This window comes from Dendrobates tinctorius, unplaced genomic scaffold (genome assembly GCF_039654945.1).
Source record: "Dendrobates tinctorius isolate UK_male_01 unplaced genomic scaffold, ASM3965494v1 ptg000214l, whole genome shotgun sequence".
In the NCBI taxonomy this organism is placed as follows: domain Eukaryota; kingdom Metazoa; phylum Chordata; class Amphibia; order Anura; family Dendrobatidae; genus Dendrobates; species Dendrobates tinctorius.
In genome coordinates this window covers 5,543,754-5,558,791 of record NW_027361881.1, presented here as the reverse complement: position 1 = coordinate 5,558,791, position 15,038 = coordinate 5,543,754, and the positions used below count along the sequence as shown (strand labels likewise).

The 15,038-nt window shown below is 53.8% G+C and overlaps 1 protein-coding gene across 2 annotated transcripts in view; it reads left to right on the top strand.

Annotated features, from left to right (window-relative positions):
• Positions 1-15,038, top strand: part of FHOD1 (formin homology 2 domain containing 1) — a 70,819-nt gene that overhangs the window by 3,708 nt on the left and 52,073 nt on the right. For both annotated transcript variants that reach the window (XM_073554967.1, XM_073554966.1), the window contains exon 2: positions 14,720-14,826. In XM_073554967.1, coding sequence (XP_073411068.1) covers positions 14,720-14,826 — 107 coding nt within the window. The remainder of the gene's footprint in view (positions 1-14,719; positions 14,827-15,038) is intronic.

Sequence of the window (15,038 nt, the reverse complement as noted above, 5' to 3'; positions counted from 1 at the left end):
TTAGCGTTAGGCTTTAGCTATCTCTGAAAACACTGATCAGCAAAATAAATTTCTCTGCTGTCCTGAGATTTTGTTACACTGTATCGGTCCGGCCTGTGCATTTCAGGAGGCATAGTTCTATCCAAGTAAATCTTAAGATCTGACGTCCTCTGTAGGTTTCTTAACATGTGAAGAATCGTAACGTTCTACAACGTTCTCCTCTGCTTGTTTCTGTTCTCACTGATTCTATCTGGTGCAGTGAACAGACCTCCTGCAGATTGTTACAATGGTATCCAGCCTGTACAGTTCTCCTGAATTCTGCTGCTGATGGGTCTCAGAGGGTTATCCTCTCTTGATACAATTGCAGCAAATCCTCAGCTGATGAATATTATTAGAGATGTGCGAGTTTTCAGCCTGTTGCTGTAGAAATGTCATTTAAGGGGATTCCCAACTTCACAAGTGGCCACCTCTGCACAAGATGAGATCACTTTCTGACTGTTGGGTGATCCCCACCGATCCCATGTCTGGGGGCTCCTGGCTCACTGTGCTTGGGACAGGCGGAGATAGCCGGGCGCTGATGGGTCGATTGTCAGTCCATATGGAGGAGTCTGCCCGTGCATGAGGACTCCTTATCGCTGACCACAGAGTTTTAAATCACAACAAAATTGAACCACGAGGCCCCAATTTGAACAACTATTTGGAACCCTCTGTAAATTCAGCGGGTTCTGCAGAGGGGCGCTCCATTACCGCATGGATTGTAGATTCCCCTCTTTCCCAGGGTCCGGATATGGTCGGGGGTCCCATATTACTGCAGTAATCTCTGGGGCAGCTCTGTGAGGCCTCAGGTAAAGGTGTGAATGTTTACATCCAGAGGTATTGAGGGGAGCTGTGCGTGTGTACCTGGTCCTGTCATCAGACCCCCAGAGACACAGCTGGCCCATGATGGATTGCAGCCAGCGCCCATCCCCAGCTTGTTCTTATTAACATTACCCTCATTATAAATCTTGGAGACCCCCGGGGGTCTGATGATGCAAGATCTGTCCTGTAGAACGAGTCAGCCCCCCACCGCCAACTGCTGCTATGTTACAGGGTCTCTCTCTGGTATATTTGCCATCTGTCCAATTGTTGTGAAACTACAACCCCCAGCATGCCCTGACATGGATGCTCTGCTAACAGTGGCGTCTCGGCTTGTATGGTGGATCCCATGGAGTCCAGTTTCTGCACCATCTGGGGTTTCCCGGGGGCATCATGTGATGATCCGGCAATTAGCGCCATAGTACCCACCTCGGGGCACCGCGGTAGAACCTGTTTGGTCACACGTGTCGTGGATGGGTTTATGGTAATGTTTCTGGAGTAAAGGAAAGTTAGGAATGTGTGTAATGAGCGGTGGCCGTGACTCACGATGGCTGGGATTACTGAGTAACGTTCACTCACAGACTCCACACTGTAAATACATCGCCGACGTATTAATCCCCGGAGCCTTTGATGTTGCTTCACACCAAAAAAAAAAATAAAAAATCAGAACAGTAATAAAGTTCTGCAACTTTCTAAACTCCTTTTATCTATCGTTCCTATTCTCAAGATGTGAATGGGATCACTCATGTTTCCATCCAGAGGCTGAAAAGTTCCCCACCCACCCCAGAATAACAAGCTATCCCTTATCCACAGGTAGCGGGTGACTTGCTGGTGGCTGGGGTCCTATTCCCACAATCGGCGCGGTAGAACCATGAGATCGGGGCTCTGAATGGAGCGGAGGTGCGCGTCCATCACATGGCGCCAGGCTGGCTTATCAGAAGAGGTGCCGGGATGCCGGTAGGTTGGAGGCAGTTCCCAGGGCTCCCGTCCGGTGGCCGCAGAATATTAGCCAGGTCCTGTGTTACGATGAGTCCCTCATCCCTAGGAATGGAGAAGCTTTGTTACAATTGCATCCACTCCACAATGACACATGATACAATGGTGAATAGAGATCATCAAAATGCCGAGGGGAAAATCTATTAAAACTGGTGCATACAAAAAGTGTAATAGTCGCTTTTGACAACTAGAGTCTCATTTTAATGGGCCATTTAATAAATGAAAAACTCTGAATGGTTTCCAGGGATGCCTGCTGACCCCATTTATGCAGGAGTGGACAGCTGCCGTACACCTCACTTGGGGACCCCGAGTACATGACGCTATGCACTAGAGGTGGATTCCAGTGCAAACATGGGATCTGCTGTCAGGGCCTAGTTTTTTGGGAGCAGGTTTCTGTCTCCATACGACGGCGGCGGACCCTCCTCTGCAGTCCTCGGATCACTCCTGTCGATATTGGGGCAGCCTGTGATTGTAGAGAGCCATTAATGCGTCTGCTGTATATTCCCCCCGCTGTCATGCGGCTCACACTGCCCGTCTTATCAGCTGCTGCAGCCCTGTCGTGGGCCTGGGCCGTTGTGGGACTTGCTACATGTGATGACGTCATTCGTTTTTTCTCTGCAGGATGAAATGTGTTGTGGTGCTGCATCGTTATTGATCTGCGCTTGCTTCGGTCCTGCCGTAGCCGTCTGATAGCCCATGGGTTGTGTCTGGTGTTATAGCTGATTGGAGCTACATAGCGACGTATGTCATTCTGCCCAAGATCAGTGTATGCAGCTGCATTATTGCATACACCACAATGCCATACGTGCCATGACAAGTCTCCTAAAACACAACTGGTTTTCACAGTTTGCAACTTGCTTGTTGTGCTTGCTGCACCTGGCGGCTTGCAATGCAGCCCAGTTCACTTGCACTAAGCTGCAGTATAGCAGTGGCATAGCGTGCAGCCTGTAACCGCAGCCTGAATGGAGCTGAGCTGCAATACCACTCATAGCCTGTGGATAGGTGTGGCGCTGTGTTTAAGGGGGGGGGGGAATCCGACATGTCTTTCTGATCCTTGACAACTCCTTTAGTCTTTGCCACTCTCTGATATACTTTTTCATTTGTTTTCCTCCAATGTGACCATTATATATGGTACATTGTCACAAACCCTCAGCTGGGAGACGTATCAGTCAAGACCCTCCTGTGTGAAGTGAATGGCCTACACTCCAGACTGGTACACTGTAACAACCCATCAGCATGAATGGGATTGTCTAATTGCCGGTTTATCCGATATTCTGTATTCCCGGAGTGTAATCGGCTCCTTCTCTCCGTGGGTCCCAGGTGCCGGATTATCGGACTCCGTACTATACACGTCTCTGTTTTCATGGTGCATTGTGGGATTGTTTTCTGGAGCTGGCGGCTCCTTGTTGCCGGTGTCGCGTCTTCTCGCCCTGGGGAGTCTCTGCAGGGGGTCACCACTCGCTTCCTATTGTGACTGAAGCACATCCTGCTCCGCGGCCGCTCGTAACATTTTCCTCATTTCTGACGGATGATTTGTTTATTTTTCTCTGGTTCTTGCGTAATCTCCTCCGAGATTGGAACTTATATTGGTGGTTTTTATTCTTTTTCTGCATCCCTTTCTTTTCCACCAAACACCATTCTCTTGACAGTTATTACATCAGCAGGGCATGCTGGGAGTTGTAGTTTCCCAGTGTCTATGGGCCATGGGTTGCAGGTCCGCTATCCCTTGGGAAGTCAGAGGTAAAGGACTCTGCCCTCCTATGTGGCCAGTGGGTGCAAACATTCATTACGTGCGTCCGGGGGACCAGCCTCGTTCTGCTGGCGGAGCGCCGGGGTTGCCACCTGTGTCAGTGGAGATCAGTCACTGACCAATAGTCCAGCGTCTCCGGTAATCCAGAGGTGTATCCCTGTTGGCCGCCATTACTCCGGGCGTCACTTGAAGCTTGTACGCCCCAATACAAAATCTCCAAGTGTTCAATATCAATAGACTTTTCATATGGAGCAAAGGGACTTTTGGGCCCCCCTAGTCTCCGGGGCCCCTGCACCCATTACGCCCCTGCTTGCCGCCTGGTTCGGCATTGCCGCCATTACCCGAGTCCTGCAGGATGTGGTCACGTCCGACTGATGACACATCTGCTGCTTTTATGCATATTTGTGCAGAGGTTTTGAAGTGCTATTTTGCCACATCACCGCCTTGTGATTTCGTAATCCGTGTTGCTCACTTTGCAGATGATTAAAGCGATTGCTTCATTGTCAAGGCGCGATGATGGCGCTACATACCTCGTCCACTACCGCCATGGGCTACTTCCCCCAAAGGGGGGACCCTGCAATTTACTGACACTGCAGATCATTAAAGTGTGTGAAGTTTTCCCGGGGTCACCAGACACCCCTCCTTGTTCACTGTGATGCCCAGTGCCAGTCTCTGCGGCCTCAGCTGTGTGCCACCCCATGACATGACGTAGCCCTGCATTGACCCCTGTGAAGCTGAAAGGGGGATATATCCTATTTTTTATGTCAGAAAAGATTTAAGGGCCAATTTTGCAGTTTAGGAATCCCCTTTAAGACTGGGCTGAGCGGTTACACACTCTGCAGTTGCACTTTCTGGAAGGTTTCTTGTGCAGTAAGAGCCGCATTGTCTTGTCCGGGGGGGGGTGATTATCTTGCCTTCTTGTTCCTGGGCATCTGTGCTATCTGCTCCTTCACACGCGTGATTGCTCCCATACACAGGCCTTATCGCCGCAGGTTCACTCAGTTCATGATACTGTAGTGCACATGGCTCCTCGCTTTATGGCTGGAGCTGCTGCAAACATCACCAATATGACATGGTAGTCACACAGAGAATAGACCCTGCACATGCTGATCATGGGGTCTAAAGCCAGAGCAGTAATAACACACCCCATGTATTATCTAGATGGGACCTGAGCTTCTTAGTTTATGAATGAAACTCCAGAGCTGCAGTGTAAACTGACATTTTAGAGAGCTGGATCCCCTGCAGAAGGGTCTGTAAGAAGCTGGGGGGGCAACATCGCAATTAGCAAAATGGCCTTCATTACCCTTTATTGATGATACCGGTGACACCGGCCGTCCCCGGGAGTGTTATAAGGATGTGTTTCTAAGACATCGAGGGGAGTCACGGGGTGCAGTTCTTGGAGTCTACCTGACCTTTTTTTTTTCCCAAGGTTACAAGGATGTGCCATTCCTCTATCACAAATGTGGAATATTTGCATTTTTTTCACTTGTGCTTCTTGAGTTTCGCAGAAACATTTTGTGAGCGAACATCCCGACAGCAGCAAAGATGTCCCAACACAAAGCGATTGCCTATAAGCGATTGTGACGGTGCAAATCTGTTACTTGAGACTTTACTATAGTATCGGGTGTAGGCGATTCCCCCTGCTGCGAGCGGCGCGTCCGGTGTAGGCGATTCCCCCTGCTGCCGGCGTGGCGTCCGGTGTAGTTGATTCCCCCTGCTGCGAGCGGGGCGCCCGGTGTAGGCGATTCCCCCTGCTGCCGGCGGGGCGTCCGGTTTAGGCGATTTCCCCCTGCTGACGGCGGGGCGTCCGGTGTAGGCGATGCCCCCTGCTGACGGCGGGGCGCCCGGTGTAGGCGATTCCCCCTGCTGCCGGCGGGGCGTCCGGTTTAGGCGATTTCCCCCTGCTGACGGCGGGGCGCCCGGTGTAGGCGATGCCCCCTGCTGCCGGCGGGGCGTCCGGTGTAGGCGATTCCCCCTGCTGCCGGCGGGGCGCCCGGTGTAGGAGATTCCCCCTGCTGCCGGCGGGGCGCCCGGTGTAGGCGATTCCCCCTGCTGCCGGCGGGGAGCCCGGTGTAGGCGATTCCCCCTGCTGCCGGCGGGGCGTCCGGTGTAGGCGATTCCCCCTGCTGCCGGCGGGGCGCCCGGTGTAGGCGATTCCCCCTGCTGCCGGCGGGGCGCCCGGTGTAGGCGATTCCCCCTGCTGCCGGCGGGGCGCCCGGTGTAGGCGATTCCCCCTGCTGCCGGCGGGGCGCCCGGTGTAGGCGATTCCCCCTGCTGCCGGCAGATCACATTGTTGCCTTTTATTTGATACAATGTCGTAGACTGGATTACTTAGTTTATTTCCATATTTGGAAAACCTAAAGAAGACTGTTTCCTTTCCCTGACAGCAAGCAGTTGTGGATCCGCCGTACTTCTCTGCCTCTGGTGCACATTTTATTTTCTGCATTTTTCGGTGTGGCGTACATATCGCCTGTACTTCAGATATGTCACCAGACTGGTCCTCTTCTGTAGCTCAGGTTAATCGCCCAGGAATGGAGAGTACGGCTACATTTTAACCCTTTAGTAGCAGAGAGAACTGATCGCCGCTCACCTGGAAGCCAAATAGTTAATCATCAGCCATAACTAGTCTTTTGGACCGATGTGATGGGTGACGTCCCCACTCGCTCTCTGATTTCAGGCATGACGAGGTGTGTAACCTGACATCCCGCTAACAATGGTGATGACCTCGCCCGCAGCGGGTACCGGATTGTTCCTGGTAGAGGTCAGGGGTCGCGTCTGCCCCCCCCCTCGCCGCTGACAACCTGCTGCTCCTGTGTCTCGTGCTCCTCTGCTTCTTTGTTGTCATTCAGAACCATTGACGTCATTGTCGCTTTTGTCTGTAGAAACCCCACATACAAAGTCATCAGGATGGCGGCTCTTGGGGCAAAGGTGTATAGTTGTGGGGTCCAGCATCAGTCTGCAGGCACAGCAGTGTAAAGCATGGCGGCTCGCCGGCCCTTCTTGTATAACAATAACCTATTATACGACTTTTTTTCTTTTTCTTCCTGTCTGACTCTGTGTAAAGGACAGTCCGCTTTCTTCAGAAGGTGCCGCTCTCTGCGGCGGTGATTTCTGCGGCTGTGAAGGACGTCATCCGTTTTGTAAAGTCGCCCCCGGCGCGTCTCTTCGGAGCATGTTGTTGTTTTGGTCAGATCGCCCCCCACCTCCATTCCCCGGAGCATGTGAAGCCGGACCGGTGCCTCCTCTCCAGCGCATTAGTCATCGGCCTGTTTGTAGCATCGCTCGCTCTGGGCAGCCACATCTGTTCTGGGTTATGTTCCCCCTGAAGTTCCCATTTTTAGTTGCTCTCTGGCACAGACTGAGCGTTTTGAGCAGAGTCTGGCATCTGGGTTTTGAGGATGGGGTCCCTGGCACGAGGACATGATTGGGAAATCGCTGCAAGAAATCTTGACACGATCCTGGCGGGGAAGACTATGGCTCTGCTGCGCTGAAAAAGTCTCTCCATCCCCCACCCAAGATCCTAAAAAGTCCAGAGGTCATCTCTTAGCATTTTTTATTTTTCTTCAAGTCTAGCAACCAATATGGCCGCTCCACAAGACTAGTCACCCAGCTTCTCCAGGCTCCTGAATGGCAGTTTTGCCTCGAATTGCGCTATCCCACTATCCAGTTTGTTAGATTTGCTACTCAGGATCTTCAGAAAGTTGGGTGGAATCCATTGTCGTAGCCATATTAGTCATCACTCAGCTTCTCTAATGTACAGTGCGTCCCACGATAATCAGTAAAGTAAGATGACTGCTTGTATAAATAAAAACGCCCCACCACCGATGACTGCTCATATTACCCCCCCTCCCTCCGATGGCGGCTTGTGTTATCCCCCCTCCTTCTGATAGCGGCTTGTATTACCCCCGATGGCGGCTTGTATTACCCCCGATGGCGGCTCGTATTACCCCCAATGGTGGCTCGTATTATTTCCCCCCCCCCATGACTGTTGGTATTGCCCCTCTCCCTCCTATGGTGGCTCGTATTACCCCACCTCCCTCCGGTGGCAGCTCGTATTACCCCCAATGGTGGCTGGTATTATTCCCCCCCCCCCCACAATGACTGTTCGTATTACCCCCCTCTCTCCCTCCGATGGCAGCTTGTATTTCCCCCCCTACGATGCTGGCTTGTATTACCCCCCTCCCTCCTATGGTGGCTCGTATTACCCCCAATGGTGGCTCGTATTATTTCTCCCCCTCCCTCCCTCCGATGGCAGCTTGTATTTCCCCCCCTACGATGCTGGCTTGTATTACCCCCCCCCCCCCGATGATGGGTCGTAATACCCCCCTCCCTCCTATGGTGGCTCGTATTACCCCCAATGGTGGCTCGTATTATTTCTCCCCCCCGATGACTGTTCGTATTACCCCTCTCCCTCCTATGGCGGCTCATATTACCCCCAATGGTGGCTCTTATTATTTCTCTTTCCCCCCCCCATGACTGTTCGTATTACCCCCCTCCCTCCTATGGTGGGTCGTATTACCCCTCTCCCTCCGATGGCGGCTCTTATTATTTCTCCCCCCCCCCGATGACTGTTCGTATTACCCCCCTCCCTCCTATGGTGGGTCGTATTACCCCCTCCCTCCTATGGTGGGTCGTATTACCCCCCTCCCTCCTATGGTGGGTCGTATTACCCCCCTCCCTCCTATGGTGGGTCGTATTACCCCCCTCCCTCCTATGGTGGGTCGTATTACCCCCCTCCCTCCTATGGTGGGTCGTATTACCCCCCTCCCTCCTATGGTGGGTCGTATTACCCCCCTCCCTCCTATGGTGGGTCGTATTACCCCCCCCCCCTCCCTCCTATGGTGGGTCGTATTACCCCCCCCCCTCCCTCCTATGGTGGGTCGTATTACCCCCCCCCTCCCTCCTATGGTGGGTCGTATTACCCACCCCCCTCCCTCCTATGGTGGGTCGTATTACCCACCCCCCTCCCTCCTATGGTGGGTCGTATTACCCACCCCCCTCCCTCCTATGGTGGGTCGGACTACCCCCTCCCTCCTATGGTGGGTCGTATTACCCCCCTCCCTCCTATGGTGGGTCGTATTACCCCCCTCCCTCCTATGGTGGGTCGTATTACCCCCCCCTCCCTCCTATGGTGGGTCATATTACCCCCTCCCCTCCCTCCGATGGCAGCTTGTAATCCCCCCCCCCTCCGATAGCGGCTCGTATTACCCCCGATGGTGGCTCGTATTACTCCCCCACAATGACGTCTCGTAACACCCACCCCCGATGGCAGCTCGTATTCCCCCCTCACCCCCTCCCGGATGATGGCTACCCTCTCCTCCGATAACCGCTCGTATTGCCCCCGATGATGACGTCTGAATTTCCTAAGTGACAAGCCGCTTCCTGCACTTGACCGTCAGCCTCCTCCACAGTCGTCTGCTCACGCTGTAATCGCTGGGGGGCCGTGAGGACCGCCGAAGATAAAAGGTTTCCATCGATCAGCCATCTAATCTATAAGGGGGCCTCCGAATCAGCCGATAATCGTGCAGAGCTCGTTCTACAGGTGATCAAATCATCGGCAATCAGCAGCGCATTGCGCGTGTAAGTGGGGAGTAGTCGCGGTGTAAGTGGGGAGTAGTCGCGGTGTAAGTGGGGAGTAGTCGCGCGTGTAAGTGGGGAGTAGTCGCGCGTGTAAGTGGGGAGTAGTCGCGCGTGTAAGTGGGGAGTAGTCGCGCGTGTAAGTGGGGAGTAGTCGCGGTGTAAGTGGGGAGTAGTCGCGGGCTGAGAGTGGCCCAGATAAATGTGCTGTAAATTACCCTGACTGATGGCACCGGGGGTATCGAGCTGATAAAGCTCACGGCGTCCTTCCTTTATGGAGGGGATTCTGGGTGAGGAGGAGGGTTCTGGAGGAGGGACAGAGGGGTCTAGAGGAGACAAGTGTCTAGCAGCGGTCTTTTCCCCTCTGCCCATTGGAAACACACGAATGATCGCCAAGCCTGTGGTGATGCACCGGAGATTTGCCAGCCTGCCCCGGGGGTCTCCCCGCTTCCCAGACTTGTGGGGTATGATGTAGATTCTGACATTACTCGGAGAGACGCCTCGCCTCCGCAGATTTTTACATGCCACTTCTGCTTCAGGTGAACCTGGTATTAAAGGGTTGGACACATGCTCTGTAATGTCTCTCGTCTGGCCGTGAACAGTAATAAGGGATTTAAAGGGGCCACAGATGGGTCACTGTGATCTGAGGATTAATCTCAGCAGATAGCGGCGTCCCTTTAAGACTGCTCCTCCGCCCGGATTTTAATTATTGCCCCGACTGCAGTAATGACGCAGGGCTGCAGTGGCAGACTCCATACTCGGTGCCGGTCACGTTCCTGGCACGGAATAGCGTATTGTCACCACATGACGGCGGGGTTTATGCAAATCTACTCTTGATAGCTAAGGGGGTGTTGTCCCACACTAGAGATGAAGGCGACGCCCACTCTGCTTAAGGACTAGGTGAGCGCCAGTATGGCCGCCATTACACCATGCTATGCAGAACCTTGGAAAAGCTGGGTGACCACCTGATTGCTTTCCCGAGTCCAGAGACATGCTGAGTGGGTGTTGTCTCCGGCGTGGGAAAGCTGGGTGAGTCCCTGCGCTGCTGCGTGCACAGCTTTCCTAGGCTTCCCCTTTATTGCCGTGCCTTGATGGGGAGTTTCTCAGGCAGCTGACTGCTCCATTGTTCCTTTATTTCGGCCCCGCGGCGCTCTCTTCCCACTCGGACGGGATAAACCAGTTTGCTGTTTGGGTGAAGCGGAGTCCCTTTTATTAATAATGTTTTTTGTTCTTCCTTTCATTGTGATCCATTATCTGTATGAGAGGAGTTGGGATGTGGCGAAACGCGGGGACATCAGGGGGGCGGCTAATGATGTGATCCGTCTTGTATAATGGAGCGTTCTTGGCTTTTCTGCTCTGCGTATATATAAACAGTCGTCATTCATAGCGGCCATAACACGACGATCACCAGTGATATCTGCCGGCAGTGACCTCTCACCCCCTCGTTCTCTGTATTGCCACTGCCGGCGACACCAGCCATTTATTTCCTTCTTGCCTTCACCTTTTTGGTCATTTTTGTTTATTTTTTTTTATGGTAGGAGCTCTTTCTTATGATTACCGTTTTGGGGACCTTTACGACTGGGAGTCATAGTATGGTATTAATGTACTGTTCAGCAGAGTGTACTTGGGGGCCCAATAACCACATTTAAAAAGGCACTCGGTCGTACTGTACAATAATACCGTACTATGACGCCCAGTCACAAGTGTACAAACCCCTCCAATACGCCCCTCATCTGCCATGACGGTGCCATCCGCACCCCACAGCTGTGGGGGAAGGTGATAAATGGGCGTTTAATAGGCAACTTTCCCCACTTACAACAGTCCTGATTGTTCCAGAATGGTACAATGCTCTGTAGTTTTATTTTTTTATTTTAAGGTTTAAAGGTTCATTTTTTATTTTCAACTTTTTATATTTTGAGGGGGGGTTTGTCTTCAGTCTTCTGATCCAGGAAGTGATCGCTGACATTCAGCTCTCTCCATCGCATGGCCTCGTCGGCCGCTCCTGAGCGCTGACATCCAGCTCTCCACCGCACTGCCCCGTCGGCCTCTCCTGCGGCCGCTGCAGAGCGCAAACATCCAGCTCTCTCCACTGCACCGCCCCATCAGCCTCTCCTGCGGCCGCTGCTGAGCGCTGACATCCAGCTCTCCATCGCACCGCCTCGTCAGCCTCTCCTGCGGCCGCTCCTGAGTGCTGACATCCAGCTCTCTCAATCGCACCACCTTGTTGGCCTCTCCTGCAGCCGCTCCGGAGCGCTGGCATCCAGCTCTCTCCATCGCACCGCCCTGTCGGCCTCTCCTGCGGCCGCTCCTGAGCACTGACATCCAGCTCTCTCCATCGCACCACCTCGTCGGCCTCTCCTGCAGCCGCTCCGGAGCGCTGACTTCCAGCTCTCTCCATCGCACCGCCCTGTCGGCTTCTCCTGCGGCCGCTCCTGAGCGCTGACATCCAGCTCTCTCCATCGCACCGCCTTGTTGGCCTCTCCTGCGGCCACTCCTGAGCGCTGACATCCAGCTCTCTCCATCGCACCGCCTTGTTGGCCTCTCCTGCGGCCGCTCCTGAGCGCTGACGTCCAGCTCTCTATCGCACCGTCTCGTCGGCCTCTTCTGCGGCTGCTCCTGAGCGCTGACATCCAGCTCTTTCCATCGCACCGCCTCGTCAGCCTCTCCTGCGGCCGCTCCTGAGTGAGCGCTGACATCCAGCTCTCTCCATCGAACCGCCTGTTGGCCTCTCCTGCGGCCACTCCTGAGCGCTGACGTCCAGCTCTCTCTATCGCACCGTCTCGTCGGCCTCTTCTGCGGCTGCTCCTGAGCGCTGACATCCAGCTCTTTCCATCGCACCGCCTCGTCAGCCTCTCCTGCGGCCGCTCCTGAGTGAGTGCTGACATCCAGCTCTCTCCATCGAACCGCCTTGTTGGCCTCTCCTGCGGCCACTCCTGAGCGCTGACATCCAGCTCTCTCCATCGCACCGCCTTGTTGGCCTCTCCTGCGGCCGCTCCTGAGCGCTGACGTCCAGCTCTCTCTATCGCACCGTCTCGTCGGCCTCTTCTGCGGCTGCTCCTGAGCGCTGACATCCAGCTCTTTCCATCGCACCGCCTCGTCAGCCTCTCCTGCGGCCGCTCCTGAGTGAGCGCTGACATCCAGCTCTCTCCATCGAACCGCCTGTTGGCCTCTCCTGCGGCCACTCCTGAGCGCTGACGTCCAGCTCTCTCTATCGCACCGTCTCGTCGGCCTCTTCTGCGGCTGCTCCTGAGCGCTGACATCCAGCTCTTTCCATCGCACCGCCTCGTCAGCCTCTCCTGCGGCCGCTCCTGAGTGAGCGCTGACATCCAGCTCTCTCCATCGCACCGCCTTGTCGGCCTCTCCTGAGCGCTCTGCATTGCACCGCCCCATCGGCCTCTCCTGCGGCCGCTCCTGCTATTTTGGTCCCTGGGCACCGAGGCTCTGAGAATAGCTGCGGTTCCACCCTCCTCGCGGCCGCTGATGTTCTGTGTCACCGTCCCAGGCCTCCTGTGTAAATAGTGACATTTTCTATGGTGAGAAGCTTTGGGAGAGCCTCTGTTCGTCGGAGGGCAGACCGGGCAGAGCGGCTCTGTCCTAAAATCTAGAATTACGTTAAGTTCAGATTTACGCAACTGAAACTTTTTTAATAAGTTTGAAATATGGCGGCGGCAAGCTCTTCCTCCTCACCGCAAAAGGGGAACAGCAAAACTATCGACCATAACCCATCCACGAAGATCGGGAGTTTGAGATGGATAAAACGTTTAATAAAGAAGAAATCTGCAAATTCTCAATATAATTCATATTTGTTTCTCAGGCTTAGTATCTCTGCTTGCTGTCAGTGTTATAACCAGAGCTTCACAGCTGATATTCTGGTGCAGTGTCTCAGTTTCCGGATGTAGGACATTGTTGTCTTAGCGTTTGGCTGTAAAGGCATGCTGAGCGTTGTAGTTCTTGAGGAGCACAGTGTGGACACCTGTGACTGCTGAGGAAGGCTGTAAGTACATGCTGAGACTTGTAGTGTCACAAAAGCTGGCTTAAAGTTGTGCCGAAGATACCGAGCTAATGCAACTGGGATCAAACGGGTTAAAGTGAAGTCTGCTCCTCCTGTCAGCTGCTTTTCCCATCAGACTTTTTTTTTTTTTTTTTTCTTCTGTTTCATGTAAAGATTTCTTTCTTAATCTGTAAGGAATGACGGATCATTTGAACCCGTGACGTCCCCCAGTCTTCCCGGCCCCCCTGATCCGTTCCATCCCCGGCTGCGGATCCGTGCCCTGCAGCTCTCCAGCGCCATAAAACAATTACCGCTATTTGTTCAGCTTGAGACGTTTTTTCTTCCAAGTTTTCTGATGTTCTGCCAAGGTGCGGAGTGATGAAAAGATGCACAGATCTCCCTCCTCCCGGAGCCGTGAACATGCACATAACCTGCCTTCCATCGACGCACCCCCCCCATATGAAATAATAACACCGTACGTGTTTAATCATCAGGCTACAACCTTCATCGTTGGTAGGAGCGATGGCTGACGGTGGAAGACGACACCCGGCCCCCGGCGGCATTCATCCTATATAGACTGGTCCAGCCAGACATCGTGCAAGTGGGCTCCTAAGCATCAGTATGGGGGCATCTGACCAAAGGCCACGCGTGTGCAATGTTTACATGGACACATCACCGTGCAAACGGGGAAACAAAGCAAAACTGTAACGGGCCAATAGGCAGGCGCGCGTCGAGGGATTTTGCACCCAATATCACTTATGTACAACATGGGTGATAAATGTGTGATCACAGGGGTCTGACCGCTGCAACCCCCATTAGTCAAGGGTCCGAATTCCCCTGACTGTTGCACGTGCTTGACCACCGCTGCATTCACTGTGCGCCGTAGTGGTGGTCACACATGCTCGGTACCGTCCCACTCGTTCAGGGAAAGCAGGACCCCCCCCCCATTCTCACAATGTCAGCCATCTTTATTAGATGCCATCTTATATACCAGTCACGGCCGTAGCCTCGTCCCCTCCTGGAACGGCCGCTGTGTTTTCTAGACGTTTGCTCGTATTTGTTCGCCCCGTTGGGGCCATTACGTAATGGAACATAATTCCTGCTAAACATCGTCTCGCTGACATGTGCACCGCGCCAGCAACGCCTCAGGATCTGGCAGCGCGGACAGCGAAGGTGGCTGTGCAGATGTGGGGTATGGCTCACTCCAAACCTGGGGGTCTATTGTCAGGGGCGAACCGTTACAATGCGACGTTTTACTACAACATGGCCGCCGCGGTCACTCATTTACAGCATTTAAAGGGGGCGTACACTATAGTATATTCCTAATGACGGGTCCGATGACCAAGTGAGAAGTTTGTCATGGCTGAGTGGCCAAGAACGACCGCCTTCCCTGTAAATATCGTCCTGTACCTCGTGACCGCACACGGGGCTAATCACCAAGTTAATGAGGCCTGGATGTGACCTGTGCGCGGGGCTGGAGACGCCGTATGGCAAGGTGACTCTTCCCGCAGAGCTGCGGTGCTCGTCGCTGTGTTGCGCGGACTAACCTCCTCTCTCCGTTTCTCTTCTAGCTGGAAGATTGCACGTTGCAGCTATCGACTAACGGGAACTACCTGGACATCGAGCTCTCCCTGGCCGAGCAGCGCGACTACCTGGAAGCTTTCTTCGAAGACATAAGGTACAGGCGGCACTTTTATCCGCGTCCGTACTTTTCTGTATAGCCTGCCACTTTTCATGTCTGTCCGGAAAACGGAGGGATTCTTCATTCTATAGTTGCCTTAGTTACCGGTCAGCTCTGCAGTCCGAGTGGCCGGTTACCCCAGTAAGGAGCGTACGCTGCCTGAAGGTTCTCGGAATCTGGCGGATCCTCCTTGTCCTCGTGCTCCCCTG